Source organism: Sphaeramia orbicularis, chromosome 8, assembly GCF_902148855.1.
Source record: "Sphaeramia orbicularis chromosome 8, fSphaOr1.1, whole genome shotgun sequence".
NCBI classification, from domain to species: Eukaryota; Metazoa; Chordata; class Actinopteri; order Kurtiformes; family Apogonidae; genus Sphaeramia; species Sphaeramia orbicularis.
Genome location: NC_043964.1, coordinates 33896335 through 33916569, shown reverse-complemented (window position 1 = coordinate 33916569; position 20235 = coordinate 33896335). Strand labels below are relative to the sequence as shown.

The 20235-nt window shown below is 38.8% G+C and overlaps 1 protein-coding gene across 1 annotated transcript; it reads left to right on the top strand.

Annotated features, from left to right (window-relative positions):
• Window positions 1-1804: 1804 nt before the first annotated feature.
• Window positions 1805-14882, top strand: LOC115424816 (adhesion G protein-coupled receptor E2-like). Its single transcript, XM_030142232.1, has 21 exons — window positions 1805-1856; window positions 6247-6378; window positions 10521-10670; window positions 10776-10901; window positions 11005-11148; window positions 11255-11401; window positions 11477-11623; window positions 11854-11891; window positions 12047-12127; window positions 12226-12255; window positions 12353-12515; window positions 12599-12709; window positions 12788-12981; window positions 13072-13275; window positions 13389-13592; window positions 13678-13919; window positions 14011-14077; window positions 14165-14256; window positions 14384-14543; window positions 14642-14707; window positions 14805-14882. Exons 1-21 carry the CDS (start codon window positions 1805-1807, stop codon window positions 14880-14882), a joined length of 2628 nt encoding a protein of 875 aa, XP_029998092.1.
• Window positions 14883-20235: the final 5353 nt, after the last annotated feature.

The window sequence follows — 20235 nt, the reverse complement described above, 5'->3', positions numbered from 1 at the left end:
TGGTTCATTTACATTAATACTTTACCACTGTATGTACTGTTTTAGATAAGTCTTGGATTCCTTTATACATCTATTGCACAAACCAATTCCAGTATTAATTCACAGTCTCAAACATTTTACATATTGCAAATCAACATGTCAGTGACAGTCAATATTTTGCAGATTTTTGTAAGTCAGGCTGAGGGTTTTCAAGTGCGAGCACGTTATGTTTAAGTATGTCTGAGACCAAATCATTTTCCTCTCCTCCGTCAGTCATCGTGGGCGTAAACAGTTCTACCTCAAATGTACGAATAATTCAATTCAATGAGCTTTAGTGGCACAAATCAAAAAGAATATTGCCAAAGCATTATCAAATAATAGTTTTGCTCTCACCATCCAATCAGAGGAAGGATAAATGCTGACGACACTAAGGGCCAGTTAGCCGGCCCTGTGAGGTGAAACTGAGATCTGACTAGTTAAAGAAACAGTCCCTATGGTACACAGTTTAAGTTCCATGGACCTTCACTACTCATGTTGAATGTCCAGGGCAGATTGGATTAACCCTGACAACACATAGAGACTGAAATCTGATTTCTGCTATGGTTCTCTTTCAAGAGGTGCTTGTTGCCGTTGAAGGAAACTAAAAGGGGGTTTAATGGGCTGAAAGTGGACAGTAACACACTGTCTGTATCCTGTAGTTCAGTCAAGTACACAACAAAAAAATATTGTTACCTGTGATGTTTAGAGCAGGTCCATTGTCTGCTATATGTTTACTTGTCAAAGGGGAAGTGGATGTCTCACACTAAAAGCAACCTGACAACCTGGTGAGATTTGACAAATACTGACTACTAACCAATCAGAAACCAGAAAATGTGGGCGTGTCCCAGGGGCTTGTGGAAATAGTGAAAACTCCAAATACACTTGGACCAGGCCACATGTTGGCTCAGAGTTTGTTGACACTCTCAACAAAAGTATTTACACAGAACAGGAACATTTTGTCTGCATTTTTAATAAATGCTGACATGACTACAGGGCACAAGATGATGAATTTCCAAAAAGCAGTTGTTTTATATTGAAGAGTTTATCTTCGGTCAATTTGAAGAGACACCTTCCACTGCTGTAACAGAGCTACATGACTGAATGTCATCCTTCCTTCTACTTTCTGTTGTCTTTGCTATTCAAGAAGATTCAATTGAATTTGCATTCACACCAGGTCGTTTAAACACACTTATTGGGTGATGTGCAAATTTTAAGCTTGATCATTTGGATTTATTAGACTCTTCAGCTGTGATGTGTCAGTGTCAAAATGAAATTCTACATCTCAACACTTCTCCTGGGTGAGTGTATTCAAGTTTTAACTTTTTAACCAAGGGTAGTTTCTCAAATAGGAGTTTCTTTTTTTTATTATTTATTTATTTTTTTTAACATACAATTGTAGTTTTGCGGTGAAAAAAATCAACTTTTTGGATTGAAATATTACTTTTTAATGTCTGTCCGATTAGATTTTAGTTGTGTGGCGGAAAAAATTAACTGGTAACACTTTATAATAATGGTCCCTTAATTATTATTATTATTATTATTATTATTATTATTATTAATAAGCATTAATTAACTGTTAAGTAATATATTATCAATCATTATTATGAATTTCTTAGCACTAGGTAACGTATTAGTTAATGTATTAATAAGCCATTAATTAATGTTTACTACTTGAAGTTACTTAATAAATTATTAAACATTAGTAAAATTTGAATAAAGTCATTAATTATCACTATGTATGCACTACTCAGCATTAACTAACACATTGTTTAGTAATCATTTACTAATGGGGTTGAGAAGGGCAACTGTCTACTACTTCGTTCCCAACGCCATTGCCGGTACCAGTTGTTGTTGCTGGTACTGGTGCTGGGCTGGTGGGTTATGGGAGCACAGGGAGCTCCTGTGTGGGTAAGAGGAACAGGGAGACTGGGCTTGGAGCTTGGGTTCTGATTCCAGCGAAGTTTAACATTAGTAACCTGACCTAACCCTTAATAAATGCATAAGCATTACTTAACCATAGGTAACCATTAGTGAATGTTTTTTGGACCCTTATATAAGAGTAAACATGATGTATCCCTTAGGAAATGCATGACAGTGGTAAATAAGCATTACTTAACCATTATTAGTAGAAACGTAGTTGAAACAATCACATGTAAAGCATTTTACACATTTAATTTGAAACACATTAAAACAGATGTTTACAGAACAACTCAACTCACAAAGAGGAAAATTTAGAACAAACATGAGGAAGTTCATCTGAATTCTGAGTTGTCATGAACGCAGCATTAGAGCATACCAGAACTCTCTAGATGTTATTCTGTCATCACGATGAATAGTTGAACTAGTTTCCTGGCAGGAAGATGGACAGGACTTTTAAGATCACAACATGTGTGGTTTAACGTTAGCAACTAAGTTGAAATAGCTGACAGAAAAAAAAGAAAACAAGGAAGTTCATCTGGACAGATGGTAGACTGACTAAAAACAGAGGCTGCTATTTTCATGCTCTGTCACCATATTGTTATTTTTGTTGTGTTATGTTCTTTACTAAATAAGACATCAGATGTCCATGTTTACTCTAAATTTTCCTCTGTGTGTGTTGAGATGTTCTGTAAATATTTGTTTTAATGTGTTTTAAATTAAATGTGTAAAATACTTTATATGTGATTGTTTCAACTGCATTTCAACTAGTAATGGTTAAGTAATGCTTATTTACCACTGTTATATATTTCCTAAGGGATACATGTTTACACTTTACAATACGGGTCCAAGAAGCATTCACTAATGGTTATCTATGGTTAAGTAATGCTTATGAGGCATGCATTTATTAAGGGTTAGGTCAGGTTACTAATGTTAAAGGTGGGGTAGGAGATTTTGTCCTGGAGCATTTTTTTTTTACTATATTGCTTAAAATCCTCCTCACACCACAGTTACAACCAATTAATTAAATGCTCTAACATAAAAATTAAAAAAAATTTAGTCACCTGTGGAACTCACAGGACTGAATAAACACCATCCAATCATTTTAACCAGCCCATCAAATGATTGAATGGTGACATGTCTATCAAAGTTAACTGCCACTTGTCCCTTCCCCCCTGGCACATACCCTTCTTCATGCATGAATCGTGTTTTCTCAGAGGCTTGGAGCACTTGAACAGGAAACGAAGCCAGGGCCAGAGCTTGACTATATTATCTATATTAGGATGGAAAGTTCACCGGTAAACTGTTTTGTCACTAACACTAGGAAATGTAACATTAGCCAGATAGGTATGAACTGGGGCTGTTCTGTAAGAGTGGGGGTGTTGGAGGAGACTGAATGAGGTATGTGTGTACCGGAGCTGGGGTCGGAGCCGAAGACAGGGCCGGGGTCTGAGCCGGGGGCAGGGCTGGTGCCGGAGCCGGCGAATTGATGCTGTGAAGCAGTGCAGTGTGATACAGCGCTCGTGAACCCTCAGGAACTAACACTGCATGTGCCAATACTGAATAGTGCAAACATAATGATAACTAATTACATTATTCAACTTTTATTAATGCTTAATAATTTACTAACTAACTTTGAGTAGTAAACGTTAATTAACTGCTTAATAATACATTAACTAATATGTTACCTAGTGCTAAGAAATGCATAATAATGACTGATTGTATTGCATTAAGTTTACTTAATTAGCAATGACTGAATTTAGAATATAACACAAGTGATGTCAAACATATGATTTTTCAAATTCTCCCTTTTCTTTTAGGTTTACTGATAATCCCTGAAACTACAAAAGGATCTTCTGGTATGAATGATATTTTCTCAAGACAAAACAAGAACTTGTATCAATGTACACTACCAGTTACCACTTAGTCATTATTGCCACTGTCTGCCTTTCTACAGATGCTTGTGATACAAACACAAATATTACAGAGCTGTGGCACAATGTAATTACTGTAACCTACTGCTCAATTGTTGCAAAATCTTTGTGTTCTATTTGATTTTAACATTGCCTTTATTAATAAGGTCATATAGTTATGTTCGAATCATGTAAAATATACCCAAGATAAGACCTATTTCCATTTTTTAGAGTAAGTAATTATATATGCCATTATCTTATTGCTTTGATTATTACCTCCGCCAAGGAGGTTATGTTTTTGCCAGGGTTTGTTTGTTTGTTTGTTTGTTTGTTTGTTTGTCTGTCCATTAGTGTGCAACATAACTCAAAAAGTTATGGACAGATTTGGATGAAATTTTCAGGGTTTGTTGGAAATGGGATAAGGAAGAAATGATTAAATTTTGGTGGTGATCGGGGGTGGGGGGGCCCACGGGGTGGGGGGGTGGGGGGGCACTGACCAGCCTTGGTGGAGGTCTGCGCTCTCCGAGTGCTTCTAGTTATTATTTATATTTGAAACAAAAGAAAAAAAATAATCTTATTATCATTTCACTCTAGAAGTGTGAGGTGTTGTATTTACCTGTAGAGACCTCGCCTTCTACACATATTTTCTATTTTTCTCTTGTTTTTATAAGTTCATGGTGTTTCCGTGTGTTTACTTCCAGGCAGTAAGTTTATACACCAGTGCTGTGTGAGGAATAGAAAATAATCAGTCTCTGCTTCATCCAGCTTATCTCATTTAGTGCACTACTGTTAGTGTGACAGTTTGGTCAAAGAGACAAAAATCTGGACAAAGTAGACACAGAGTACTCATAGTCTGTCTCTGGTCTTACACTGAGCATGTGGAAGCAGAAAGCAGAAGTGGCCTAATGTTAGCTAGTTGTCTTTACATACTCAACTAAAACGTGTGTTTTATGTGTTGACCGACACAGATGAGTGTGCGAACAGTATTGAACTTTGTGGATATTACTCTAATTGTGACAATACAACTGGATCACACATCTGTACCTGTGTGGATGGATACACTGCAGAAAATTCAACTTTACCACCTTCAGGGACCAACCCATGCATAGGTACAATCTGAAAATGAGTTCCTCTGTGTTACAGTTATTGTTTGTTAACATTACACCAGCTATAAAACTAACATAATGTTGTACACCTTCACTCCTGCTCTCTGTAGATTATGATGAATGTCTTGACAATGTCTGTGGAGACAACGGCACCTGTACCAACAATATTGGAAGTTATGTTTGTAAATGTCATAAAGGCTTCCAGCTCGTTCCTGATGAAACTCCTCCTTGCGTAGGTCTGTATACAGCAACTAAAGAATGACTTAAAATTAAAACACACATGAATTTTTCTCAAGACAAAACAAGAACTTGTATTAATGTGCACAACCAATTATCACTTTGTCATTATTGCCATTTTCTGCTTTTCTACAGATGCCTGTGATACATACACAAATATTACAGAACCGCGGCGCAATGCAGGATTTTATTCATATACCTTACCTGGTTTGCCTGACAGCGATGTATCACTCTATAACAAGTTTTGGCGCTTCACAGGGATCGGTGGAGACAGAGTTTATCCAAAATGTGCGTATAGCTATAGTGGTGCCACAGACTCGCCTATTTATATTAGATTTGATGATCCAACACCTGAGTCTCCATCAGTAATAGGAAATGCAGATGTTAATTATTCTGGATGTGAAAGTAAAAGTGTACAAACGGAGGTGGTTCTGTGTCCTGGTGGATTCTTCATCTATAAACCATTACAAAAGCCAACCCGGTACATGGGATATGTAACATGTAAGTACTGTGGTGATTTTATACATATATATTACATTTCATTATCAACATGTAAAGTGTGGTGGAATGGAAGAGACTTGTTGAAGGTGTGCACAATAAAGCTGCAGACATCTCTAATTTCACAGATTATATTATAATCTGTCAACATTTCAGTTGCCGTACATCACATGACACATTGTCCATTATTCCTGCTGTCCAGTAATGGCTATGACATTGTTTTTGTAATTCATGTGTCTTGGTTTTCATTGGCCCACCTGCAGTGATATTAAATGTTTTCACAGCCGTGACACAATAACCTCATTACCATGGCATAGGACTGAAAAGGTTGAAAGAGCTGACAAAATTAGATGTGCTATTTCTGTATTTACATGGCACAGGTGCTGTTGTACTTATGTTGTAAGTACATCCACAATAACCTCTACCCAAACAAAACAAACATTGACATCACGCACTGTAAATATGGCATGTCAGTCAAAAAATGTGCAAAAGAGTGATGCACAAATCATATGAATTCTCTTGTTATATTCTCATATTATTACATTGTCTCTCTTCAGCTCATTCGAACTGTACAGCAGACTGCTGTGGACCACTTGCTGAGTGTGGCAATTTAGGAGTTTGCAGATGCATCAATGGATATGAAATCCCATATGAACACCTCCCCACAAATGAATCATATGGCTGCAACGGTAAATGTTTATTTTTCTAGAAGTAAAGCTAGAATTATTATCATTGATTATATTCTGTGTAGAGTTTGCACGTTCTCTTTGAGTCTTGTGGCCATTCTCTGGTGTCACCATCCACTAGTTTTGATCTTTATTTAGAGTGACATTCTTGACCTTTAGCTTAAAAACAAGTAAATACATAAATAAAGGTAACCTGATTGTGATTCTACTTTTCTGGAGAATTTTTATCTTTGTCCAGTTTCCGTTCAGTCAATAACCTGCTGCTTTAGGAAAGGCAAATTTATTTCTATAGCACAATTCATGCACAGGGCAATTCACAGTGCTTTACAACAATGAAAAAGAGGCAAGTTAAAAACACACAATTATGACTAAAACACAATCAATAAAACATAAATAATAATCACTTAAAATAAACAAGGTAATTGCATCTTTTCAGAAGACACAGCTCTCCTTAAAGTTACCAATGATCTTTTGATGAATACTGACTTGGGTATGTGTTCAGTCCTTGTCCTGTTGGATCTGAGTGTTGTTTTTGATAAACTTGACCATGGTATAGTAGCTGATAGACTGAGGTACTGGGTAGGCCTGTCATGGATGACATTGGGCTGGTTCACTTACCATTTACAAAGCAAAGTTTTGTGTGTCTGTCAGAAACTGTCTGTTGTCCTTAAGTATTAATACATATGAGGTACCTCAAGGATTGATTTTGGGACCTAATTAGTTTTCCTTTTGCATGTTGCCCCTGGGGGAAGTAATATCAGCATGGTGTTTCCTTTAATTATATTGATGACAGTCAGTTGTATCTCCCAGTGAAGCCCTCTGATCCTCTGAAGTCCCTGTTGCAAAGTTTGAGAGACATCAAGAGCTGGATGTCATGTCTGCTCCCAGACTGTGTCTGTCTTTTCTGTTTTGTCTGTCATTTCCTGTTTTATTTTGTTAAGTTTCCCTCTTGTGTCATGTCTGGTGTCTTTACTTCCCCTCCTTGATTGTTTCACCTGCTCCTGATTACCTGACTCCTCCCTGATTATCTCCACCTGTGTCCAATTGTCTTCCCACCCTCTTGTGTATTTAAACCCTGTGTTTTCCCCTGTTTCTTTGCCAGTTTGTGTTCTACCTTTGTGTGCTCACTTACCAGCGTTTTTGGATACCTGTCAGTCTGTCTGCCCGTTCTTGACCCGTTTTGCCTTCCGACCACCGATTCTGCCTGTTCCTTGTCTGCCTGCTCGTCTGGTTCTGACCTGGTTCGTACTTCGACTTCTGATTCTGCCTATTCCCTGACTACCTCAGCCTCCAACGTGTTACCTTGTGTTTCGACCCTCGCCTGGACCCTGACCGTGAGTAGCCTTTCCCTCATGTTCCGTTGCCTCCTGAATTGCCCTCCTGTGTATGACCTGGCTTGTTTTTTGACTATCCTCTGTTTTGCCCTAGTCGGGGTGTTGACGGGAATCCTCCGGCTCGGCCGTGCTGACCATCCATATTCCCCGTTCACAGCCCAGACGAAGAGTCCAGAATCACACGCCTTCACAGACGTGTTAACTATTTTGTGCTGTGTTTTTTACTACTGTGATTGTGTTTAATAAACACTCTCAATTGGTCATCTGCATTCTGGTCTTGCATTTGGGTTCAGCCTTTGTACTAGTCCCATTACACTGGACGTGAAATTATTTTCTTCAACTTCATTCAAAGATGACATTAATTACCTCCGCCAAGGAGGTTATGTTTTCATTAGGATTTGTTTGTTTCCAGATTTTGCACAAACTGGAAGATTTGTTACAAACCCATCTTTTGTAAGAATCTTTGTGACCTAGGCATTAGCACTCTTTCCTTAAAGGAGTGATATTTAGCTTTTTTAAAATGAATTATGCATTTTAAAACATTTCCCTGTGGTCTACATAAACTGTAAATGCTATGCTTGGGTCTGAATTATTCGATAATTAAACTCCACAGGTCTATCTTCAACCTTATTTCTGAGTAATGACACCAGAAAGGTCAGTTTGAGCACAGGCCCTTTAAATGCACATGAGCCACTTTACTCCCCACCCCCTCCAGGTTGTTGACTGTGCTGCTCTGTCCCGTTCAACCAACAACTGGACATTTAAGGTAATCTGCTCGAGTTTGGGCATATTTTTAGTATGGACTACAACCGCTGCTGCTGACAAACAATTATGTTGTACTCAGAGAAATGTTCATTGGAACTCTTGACCTAATATGTGCAAATGTCGCAACGTAACTAGTTATAAAACATCTGCTAAGGAATGGCAGAGATTATGTTTTCATTGGGGTTGGTCTGTTTGTTTGTTTGCAAGATAACTCAAAAAGTTATGGACGGATTTTGGTAAAAATTTTTAGGAAATGTTGATACTGGCACAAGGAACAAATGATTTTGGTGGTGACTGGGGGGGGGGGCACTGATCTGCCTTGGCGGAGGTCTGCACTCTCTGCTTTTCTAGTTCTAATTATTTGACCTCAGAATATCCCTAAACAGCTACTGTAACCCACTGTTAATTTCTTGCAATAATCTTTGTGTTCTATTTAATTTTAACATTGCCTTTGTTAATAAATTCATATAGTCATGTTGGGATCATGTAAAATATACCCAACATTAGGGCTGGGTATCATGGCCAATTTCCATAATCAATTCGATTTCGATTCATAAGGTTCTGAATCGATTAATCACGATTCAATTCAATTCGATCCAATATCAATTCGATTCAGTATTAATTGATTGATTCAGATTAATTTAGTGATATCAAAGTACAATTTTGACTCGTAACCTGATTATTTGACTACCGCAGTCATGCAACACGTCAATACTGGTATCAATATTGATATTAGAAAGGAATTAAATGACATTTCAGCAGTAAGTAGCTGAGTCTGCTCTGAAATAAGAAACATTCCCATGTTTCTACAATGGCTCAGAATGGACTTCTTTGTCGTCTTTATTCTGTTTTATGGCTGGTGGCTTCTACTCACTGGGTGTGGGAGGGGGGTTTGCTCCGTGATAGTTGGTCGGAGTGGGGAGGGGGGTGCACGCTCCGTGACTGGGGGGTGGCGTAGCGCAGCGGTCTGACATTATCGCTTTACTATTAATCCAAGTTATTCCAAGAACGACTGGCTTCTGCGACTCATCTCGGAGAACCCCGGGCAGCCAGTTCCTTCACACTGTGGGTTCGAGTTTGAGTTGAGGCCGGGAGGACCTCCAGCGGAGGGATTTTCCCCACCCTTCCTCCGCATCATTTCCGCGCCAGAGCCGTTAGGTGTCCACAAGACGGAGCTGGCCGTGCTTCCGCGTACTGCTCTGAGAAATTGATCTCATCCACTTCTAATCGATCACGCAAAATTAAAATGAAATCGATCTAAGATCGATTAAATCAATTTTTTTTAACCAGCCCTACCTAAGATCTATTTCCATTTTTTAGAGGTGCGTAAATAGTTATACATGCCATTATCTCTTATTGCTTTGATTATTATTATTATTCATACTAGCGGCATTGTACCAGTGGTGCCATTGTATGATAGCATGAGAGGCTAAAATCGGCCAGAATACTTCACAACATTTGAATACGGACATTAAAATTGTGCCTTGTAGATAGTCAGGTAATGCTTCTATTCATTTGGCTAGTTTGGTGGGCCTGGTTGATAGGGCCCTCCTGTGCTGCAACAATGGGACGGACACAGAACATGCATTAAAGTGGGATTTGAAACAAAAGAAAAAAATCATCTCATTGTCGTTCACTCTAGAAGTGTGTGGTGTTTTATTTACCTGTAGAGACCACACCTTCTACATATATTTTCTATTTTTCTCTTGTTTTTATAAGTTCATGATGTTTCTGTGTGTTCACATTCAAATAGAAAGTTTATACACCAGTCAATCTCTAATGATGTGTGAGGAATGGAAAACAGTCTCTGCTTCATCCTGCTTATCTCATTTAGTGCACTACTGTTAGTGTGACAGTTCAATCAGAGACAAAAATCTGGACAAAGCGGACACACAGTACTCACAGCCTGTCTCTGGTCTTACACTGATATTTTGGTCAGACACAGCAGAGCAAAGAGCATGTGGAAGCAGAAAGTAAAAGTGGCCTAATGTCAGCTAGTTGTCTTTACATACTCAACTAAAATATGTGTGTTTTATGTGTTGACAGACATAGATGAGTGTGAGATGAGTGACGGTCATATTTGTGGACCTGAGTCTAATTGTACCAATACTATTGGATCATACTTCTGTACCTGTTGGAAGGGATACGAAGGAACAGATCCAACTTCACCTCCTATGTGGAAAAACCCATGCATAGGTACAATCTGAACATGTGTTTCTCTGTGACATTTATTATTTGTTAACATTACACCAGCTATAAAAATGACATAATGTTATATACCTTCATTCCTGCTCTCTGTAGATATTGATGAATGTCTTGACAATATTTGTGGGGATGGCGGGACCTGCACCAACAATCCTGGAAGTTATGTGTGTGATTGTCATAAAGGCTTCTTGCTCAGTCCTGGTCAAACTGCTCCTTGCGTAGGTCTGTGTACAGCAACTAAAGAATGATTTAAAGTGACAAAGAAAGGAAAATAGTGTTTTGTCTAAAGAAAGCATTGTCAATAACAGTAGCTGTTCATCTCCAGATATCGATGAGTGTTTTAATTCCACCATCTGTGGTCCTGATGCAATTTGTACCAATACATTTGGAGCTCTTACCTGTGCATGTGAGGTGGGTTACGCACCGACTGACCGAACTCAAGACCCCACCGAGATCAACATCTGTATTGGTATTTATAGACATCACATTAGAAAAGATGAAGTGTTGAAATACCTCAGTCCAATTTGTCTTTGATAAACACACTATATTATGTATTTTATTTATGTTTTTCTCAGATGTTGATGAGTGTGTTGAAGATGCTACCATCTGTGGACCTGTTTCTAACTGTTCAAATTCCATTGGGTCTCACATCTGTACGTGTTTCCCTGGTTATCGAGAGAAAAATCCAGAAATGATAGCCAGCTTTGCTAACCCATGTACAGGTAACCTTAAGAACTTACACATATGTGATCATATATTTGGCTGTTTGATCATTAACACTGTTTTTATCTCTACAGATATAGACGAGTGCAGTGAAACTCCAAGTATATGTGGTTTTCAAACTGTGTGCACTAATAAGCCAGGAACCTTTTATTGTTCTTGTCCGGATGGTTTTTATCCTTCAACTGGACTTCAGTGGACTGTAGGAGTCTCATTTTGTAAAAGTGAGCTGAGCATGTTTGTTTGTTTATTACTCAATTTACATTACAATCATAAAACCACGGGTCTGTTCCAGGAAGTGGGTTTAGTGAAAAATAGGGAATATCACACATTCATACAGTTATTGGAGTTTAGGAGTGGGGGCTAAAAGTGATTTTTCCATCTTCTTAGTTTTTTATGCGATTGTTACTAAATATATACATGCATTTATAACTGTTTTGTATTAACTCAACAGGTCTTCAAGATGTTCTGGATGGGATAACACCCAAAGAGGTAAGAACAAGACAAGAAAAAAAAAAAGAAAAAAAAAAAACAGAAAAGGATTTTCTGCAAGGGATTTTCTATTTCTTTCTAATTTTGTAATAGTACCAGTTTGGATTTTATGTAAACTGCCAACAGTAGTTAACTTCTTGTAAATTTTCTGACAGGGTCAGACAAAAGAGAGAGCCTTTCTTGACTACATGGATGATGACCTGAAAAACAATGAAGGAACTGTCCTACCAGAAGCGGTTAGAAGAAACTTTAAATGTGAAGTTTCTATAATAAACTTTAACGATAAACAAAACTGTGTTTAATTTTTTTTCTTTTTTCTGTGCTTTCTCCTCAGACTATTGAAAACTGCTTTGCATCATCTATGGTACTTTTCTATAAACATCTGGTATCACTATAACAATCTTTCATTTGTGATTTCATCAGTCAGGTGACTTATTCACTGCACATATTTGTGTTTGTAGGAAGTGTCAGGTGTTGGTCCTCGTGCCAGGTCAATTAAGGTGAGTAGTGAAGGAGACGGGGACACTGGCAGTGCGATCCTGGGCATCTCAGACCGTTTAGTTTCTGCGATGGTGGAGCCAGGTCAGAACCATAGGACAAAGAACTTAAAGAGTTCAACAGTGGGTAAGATGTTCATCTTACTTTACTGTGGACTGACTGTTCATATACTGAGTGGATGCTGAATCAAGCTGGTGTTGATGTGCTAGACTTAAGTCTAGAAACCTTTGGACCTGGAGGCAAAGCAAAGAGCTCTTCTCTCACAGCCAATGGAAACACCATGGAAATCAACATGGGAAGTTTGGCCGAAAACAACAATGGTGAGAAGTTCAAAAGTTCCCAAAGTTGTCAAAGGTTTGTTGTGTTATTAACTGTCAGTGTCATGTTGACATCTCCAGGTTCTGCAGCAGCTGCCTTTCTGACTCTTCATGGGATGGAGAGTCTTCTCAGTCATCAATACTTTAAAACAGAAAACAGGACAGAGATGTACTCTGATGTTATTACTGCAGTCCTCCCCTCAGTGAACAACACCAACCTCACAGAGCCTGTCAACTTCACCCTTCAACACAAGAAGGTGTCAGTGAATCAGACAGTCATTTCAGCCATCCATCTACTTTATCAAGATGGATACATTCCATATGTCTTGTTCCCTTTTATTGTATGTCATAATGTGTTTCCTTAGAAATTACCTGGAGATGGTATGGTGACATGTGTGTACTGGGAGGGCAAACCAGAGGAAGCACAAGGTGGTAAAAAAACAGGAGGAAAGACCAGTACCATGCGTTGGTCAGTGGATGGCTGCTGGGTTGCATACACTACTGATAACTACACAGTGTGCAGCTGCTCTCATCTCTCCACATTTGCCCTCATCATGCAGATCGGGGAGGTATTCCAGATTAGTGTGTATTCACACACTGCATTTATTTCAACAGGTTTCTGCAGCCAAAGTTGGGGTGATTTCTGTATACATTTTCTTTTAGTGTGTGTTTATCTCCTCAGCCTCCACCAGAAGATGATTTCTTAGAGTGGCTGAACCGAATGTGTGTGATTGTTGGACTCTTCTTCTTTGCTTTGGCCATTCTCACCTTCCTCCTGTGCAGCTGGAACCCCAAAATCAACAACACAGCCCGTCTTCACCTCTGCCTCAGCCTCTCATTATCACACCTACTGCTGCTGTGGAATGAAAAATATGCAGAACGAGAGGTACAGTGAGGTTTAGATGCAGATTTTCATCCTCAGAAGTACTCCTTGGCCTAATATGACATCTTCCATTCATTGGTCTTCACAGCTGGCCTGCACCGTCATGGCAGGGATTCTCCACTTCTTAGTTGTTGCAAGTTTCGTGTGGATGCAGCTGGAAGCAATGCAGCTGTACCTGCTGGTCCGCAGACTCACTAAGGTGCAGGTGATCCAGAGAGATGGCCTCCCCAGGCCACTTCTGTATGTGATTGGCTACGGTGTTCCTTTTGTGATTGTAGGCGTCTCTGCATTGGTGTATTCTGATGGATATGGTGCCACTGAGGCAGGCGTGTGAGTAGCATGAACAGTGACATTAACTTATTCATGTCCTCATGAAGATTTCTTTTTAATTATGGGTTTTATATGTTTTATTGAATTGCAGATGCTGGTTGTCACAAAAACGTAACTTCAATTGGGCTTTAACTGGACCAGTGATTACTATCCTTGCAGTGAGTGTATTAGTGTACTTCTGTACCTATCTACAGACCTTCCAATGGTCACCTCCAAACTCAAGCTAAATGTGTTTCTTCTTTCAGCTCAACTGCATGGTATTCTGTGCTACTTTATGGAGTCTGAGAACCACCTTGGCCAACATGAAGAGTGGTGTCTCTCAGTCCACAGATACAAGGTTTGATTTTGACTGATAACTGATGAGTTTTCTGTCACTAGAAATAACTGCATAGATCATTCATCGTTTTCCTCAATATTATCAAACAGTAATAATGAAAATAACATATTCTTGTCTGTGTTTTCAGGTTGATAGTGTTTAAGATCGTGGCCCAGTTTTTCATCCTGGGCTGTACCTGGATTCTTGGCCTGTACCAGACCAATGTTTTCTTCCGGATTCTCTTCATAATTCTCAACTCACAACAGGGAACCTTCCTCTTCATTGTCCACTGTTTACTCAACAAAGAGGTCGATTCTCTACACCCTTTTAATCTGTTCCTCTTTAAATCATGTCCATGTTTTTTAAGATGCACAGAATCACATCTGAGTTTTATTTGACTATGTAGGTGAGAGAGGAGTACATGAAATGGCTGACCTGTTGTTGCAGTAAGAAAAGGGAACAAAGATCTGTGGTGAGTTTGTACAATAAAAGGTACATGTGTCTGACTTATTTAATTTAGCATTAATTAATTAATTCCATTAATTCCATTTTCTTATGTATTCCAACAGAAGGATGTACCGTCAGTCTCAGAGGATTTGGACAAGACTGAAGAACAGACACATGGTGGAAAAAACAAAGACGGCTAATTGTTTAGAAAATAGAGTAAATATAATAAACTCATCAACTCTGAACCAGGAGACACTGTTGCTGTTGTTGATTGGTGATAAAGACATGATTATACTTACATTTCAGTCTAAGCATATGGATTTACTTCACTCATGTAATTTTCTGCTTTTATCGATGTTTAGTTGATTGCTTGAGAAAAAAAATAATACAACCATGAATTCTTTTTTTGATGGGTTTTTGTTTATGACCTACTAAAAATGTGATCTGAATACAAAGCATGTCATTGTGGTACATTGTCACATAACTATGATCAAATGTTTATTTTTTCTGTCTATGATCTGTTTATAGTTAAATCGTTGGTAATCCTGGAAAAAAAGAGTATATTAGAGTACCAGAATATACACATTGTCTCATTTGTACATTTTGTCTGCTTTGTCAAGTTTGTCTTTTGTTGGTGTGGGTTTATTAAATGTCCGCAGTCTGTGAGTTTTTCAGTTCAGTTGAAGTTCACCTAATATCTTGGCCTAGTTTCATTGGTAATAATAATAATAATAATATAAATTTATGTAGCGCTTTTCTATGTATACTCAAAGTGTGTACTGTGGATCCATTATTCATTCGCTCGCACATTCACACTCTGGTGGTGGTAAACTACATATGTAGCCACAGCTGCCCTGGGGCAGGCTGACTGAAGTGTGGCTGCCAATTTGTGCCTACAGCCCCTCTGACCACCACAGAACATTCATACGCATTCATTTTGAGTTGCAGCACTGGAGGCAAGGAGGGTGAAGGACAGAGCAGGATTCTGCCTGCAGGCACTTCAGTCTCCCCTCCTCAGGTGATTCAGCGTTTACACCTGAAGAGGGGTTCAAAATTTGGAAAATGGCAACTTTCAAAATGGGGGACTGTTAGGCCATGCCAAATCTGAAACACATACTAATGCGATGTTAGCATGGGCAGAATATGAAAAGTCCACTGCAAACACATCCTCTCTCTCAGCTTCCTTAAATGCAGAATATAATAAATTAGTGAAAGAAAAAAGAGTATATTAAAATTGTTGGAGAAACCCTGCTCTTCACAGCTACGCAGAACACTGCACAGAGAGCACATAAAGAATCAGAAGGTGAGAATAAAGGAAATTTTCTCTCTATTATCGAACTGCTAGCCAAACACAATCCCACAGTCAAAAGAAAAATGACAAGTCAAAGAAATGCAACATATCTTTGGCATTGTCTACCTGAAATGGTCTGCACTTCAATAAGTAGTGAAGTTGCCCAAAGTGAGACTTTCAGCATTTTGGTTGACGAGACTAAAGATCTAAGCAAGAGAGAACAGTTGTCCTTTGTAATTATTATTAGATACTATTACAGTGGGTCAGTATGTGAAAGCTTCCTTGCCTATTGGCAGCACAGCACCTGGATGCTGCAGCACTTTCACAAATAATAATACAAATTTTGCAGAAGCATGGTCTTGAATACAAAAAATACCTTGTAGGGCAAGCATATGATGGAGTCTCAGTCATGAGCGGAAAGAACACAGGTGTGCAAGCAAGCATTAAATCAGAGGCCCCATTAGCTTTTAATGCGCATTGTGATGTGCATTGTTTAAGTGTAGTATTAGATGACAGTGTGAAATGCATCCCAGAAGCTAACTGTTTCTTTTCTCTTTTGGGTCATTCCATGGCAATTCAACCAATGGTCCCCACATGACCCCCTCAGAAAATTCTGAAAAAAATTCACACTTGTTCACCTACCAGATAAACAAACACATCCAAAATTTTAATGTCATATCTGTAATAGTTTAGGAGATACAGCCCTTTGAAAATTAATGTTTGGTTTTTTTTTTTTTTAATTTTGCAAATTTGCTTTTCAGCCAACTTTGAGGAGCTATATCTCCTTGGGTATTCAAGCCACACTGCTGAAACTTACTGTCTGGGGTGAAATCCCCCTGAAAACACCATACTTTGCATCAAAATAATTGTAGGTGCCTTCATGTTTGATCCATGAGGCCTTGAAAAGGCTAATTCTTCAAAATGCCCTCTCTCTTCAGGCTTGCACTGTGCCATAATGGATGAATGTAGAGACCTAATTTTTTTTTGCATGGATTCTTATAGTCAAGATGCAACAATATACTGTAAAAAGACTACATTTTAATGAAAAGTGTTGCTGTGAGGCAATGAATAAAATGGGTCGATTTCAATTTTTCACAAAAGTACTCTTTATTTGAGCACTCAAATGACCATGTGGCCAGTTAGTGAAAATTTTGAAATTTTTACCATGTCTTCATATATGTTTCAAGATGTTGTGGACAAAATTTTAGCTTTGGGATAGAACTGGATCTATGTTTAATTTTTTTTTTTTTTACTGCATGACTATATTTTCTTCAAATTGTATACAAACATAGGTGTAAATGGCATTTTTAACAGTATAATGGCATTGATTATTGCACAAGTTATGATAATACTTGAGATATTTGAACTAGGGTGTGAAACTGCGTGATGGTTCAGATAGAATAATAATAGATTTCCCAGAACTGGCTCAGGTTGATGCCTGTAGTAGAGACTTCTCGGAAATTGGATGGAGCTGGTCAGTTGACCCAATTTCACCAGGGTCAATGACAGAAATGTAACTAAGATTTCCCAGAATCACCAATTTTCAGAAAGCCTGTTTGTCTTGATTATGTCTTTCTGTGACATTCATCCTTTAAGATCAATCCAACAACACATTTTTCCTCCATGATGAATAAGTTTGTTCAGGATTATGGATAGAATTCCCAAAATTAGGCTGGCCAGGATCATAAAAATTCTGGGAAATCATAGCTTTTTTTTTTTTTGGATGTGTTCGTTTATCTGGTAGGTGAACTCGTGTGAATTTTTTCAGAATTTTCTGAGGGGGTCATGCGGGGCACTTTCTGAAATCTGGTTGACTTGGGATGGAATGACCCTTTTGCAGAAACTGTATGTCTTTTTGTCAGGGTCATATGTGCACCAAAAGTGGCTTGAGGTACAGAGGGAGATGTTTCAGGGGGCCCCAAGAGAGTTACAAAGACTGATAGCGACACGGTGGGCATGTCGGTATAATGCTTGCAAGACAGTGAGAGACAGACTGCCAGCCATTATACACCTACTGAAAGAAATATCAGAAGAGCAAAATGGTGACAAGCTATAGAGGCAAGAGGTTTATTAGCCTAAATAAATCTCGGGTTTGTTAGCCTCCGTGTAACATTCACCGGTGTTCTTGGTGAGATAAAATATCTGTCAGATATTTTACAGTCCCCACAACTCGATTTGGGCACAGCTGTCACACTTGTTGACTCTCTTGTTGACACACTGAAGAGTTACAAAGACGGTTCTCTCTTTGATGACATCTGGGGCTGATGACATCTGGGGCAATACTCTAACTTTTACCGAGCAATGCAACATCAGTGCTACAGCTCCAGGCCGTCAGGTAAGACCAAGCTCTAGGCTTGAAGGGCATTACATGTTCACTCCAATAGTTCAAAGACAAGTCAGCACAGAGAAGGATTCATTTCGGATAGGTTCATTCACTCCAGTTATTGATGTGCTTCTCTCTGAGGTGAAGAGAAGATTTTCCAAAGAAAACTGTGTCATAATGAAAGGGATACAGGCCTTGAGTCCGTGCAGTGCCACATTTTGTGAGAAAGATGCAGTGTTTTCATTTGCCTCACAATACAACTGCAGAACTGAGGATCTACAATATGAGATTCCCCAGCTTAAGCGAATTCTGGAGAGGAAGCAAAGTCGTGGTCAGGAAACACCAAAGACATTGATAGAGCTCACTGTCTTTCTGGAGCCATATAACAGGTCTTCCACCTGATGTTTAAACTGTGAAATTGCACTTGCATTACCTGTGACCACTGCATCCTGTGAGTGCTGTTTTTCTACGCTAAAGTTGATCCAAACTGCCTTGAGAAGTACCACGACTGATGAGTGTTTAAGCAATTTAGGGGTTCTAAGTGTAGAATGAAGAAGGGCTAGGGCCATAAATCTTGATGACTTCATGGATGTGTTTGCCAAAAAACACAGCAACAGGCAATAAAACTGTTCTGAAGCATACTGTATACAGTAGCTTGGTAATCACAATGAGACTTGGTCCTGGGTGGGGAATTGTTCTTGAAACTGTTGTAATTATTTTTGTTACACATAGCAAAGATATGAGTGTTTGTTACATATACTGTACAGCCTGTTAATCAGAATAAGAGACTATTGAACCTGTTACTTAAAGCAAAGATATGATTTTTTTCTGTACTTGTTTCCATTTGTGTCTTCCAGTACCTGTTTTTTCTCCTAGAGAAAAATAAACAGGATTGTTGTGGAACTCAAAGTGTTAACTGCACTGTTATTAGTCTATGCACATTAGATCATTAGTAACTTTAAATGTAACACAATAAACCAAAGTAGATCAGTAGGCATTTCCGTAAGGTTTTCTAATAGTTTTCTATTGGCCTTAAATTACAACAGCGTAATAACATCCTGAAACTATGGCTATTAGTTTTGGTGTGCCACCCCAAGATTTTATGTGGCCTAATCTGGCCACCCCTATGAGAAATTTCTGGAGGTGCCCCTGACATCAAGGGCACCACAGAACACATACAAAGAGTAATGAGTAAATATCACATAAACACCCCAGTAAAACCACACACCACACTGAGATGACTACTGGTCCATCCAAAAGACAAAATACCTACAGAAAACAAACACAATGTCATCTATAAAATACCGTGCCTGTCATGTCACAAGACCTACATTGGAGAAACAGGAAGAGCGTTTGGCACAAGAAAAAACAAGGAAATCACTCAGAGAGCGCAGACCTCCGCCAAGACAGAACCCCCCCCCCCCCCCCCCAATCACCACCAAAATTTAATAATTTTTTCCTTGTGCCAGTATCAACATTTCCTGAAAATTTCCTGAAAATTCATCAATAACTCTTTGAATTATCTTGATAACAAACAAACAAACACGCAAAGTGATCACAATACCCCCTGGCAGAGGTAAAAAAAAAAATGTGGGAAAAAGACATCAGCAAGACACACATGCAAAGCCAAAGAAAGAGCAGAACAACAGAATCTGAAATCAGCCATAACGAATCATCGCAAAACAGAGAAAATCACATTACGGACTGCAGGGCTGGTTCTAGCTATTTTGACGCCCTAGGCCAGGTATGAATTTTGCACACACACACATATATATAGGGGGGAGGAGTCACGAAGAGGAGATGTGCAAAGCGTGAGAGGAGATGCACAAAGCAGCCAGCAGTAAACCACATAGATCACCACCAAAATATAATCATTTCTTCCTTGTGCCAGTATCAACATTTCCTGAAAATCCATCCATAACTTTTTGAGTTATCTTGC

Bases quoted from the DNA above. Each gene is read 5' to 3' on its own strand.
- LOC115424816 (XM_030142232.1), top strand. From the start codon at position 1,805: ATGGGGTTGAGAAGGGCAACTGTCTACTACTTCGTTCCCAACGCCATT. The intron at 12,256-12,352 runs GTACTTTTCTAT...TTGTGTTTGTAG, and splicing joins ACTGCTTTGCATCATCTATG to GAAGTGTCAGGTGTTGGTCC. The intron at 14,708-14,804 runs GTGAGTTTGTAC...GTATTCCAACAG, and splicing joins AAAGGGAACAAAGATCTGTG to AAGGATGTACCGTCAGTCTC.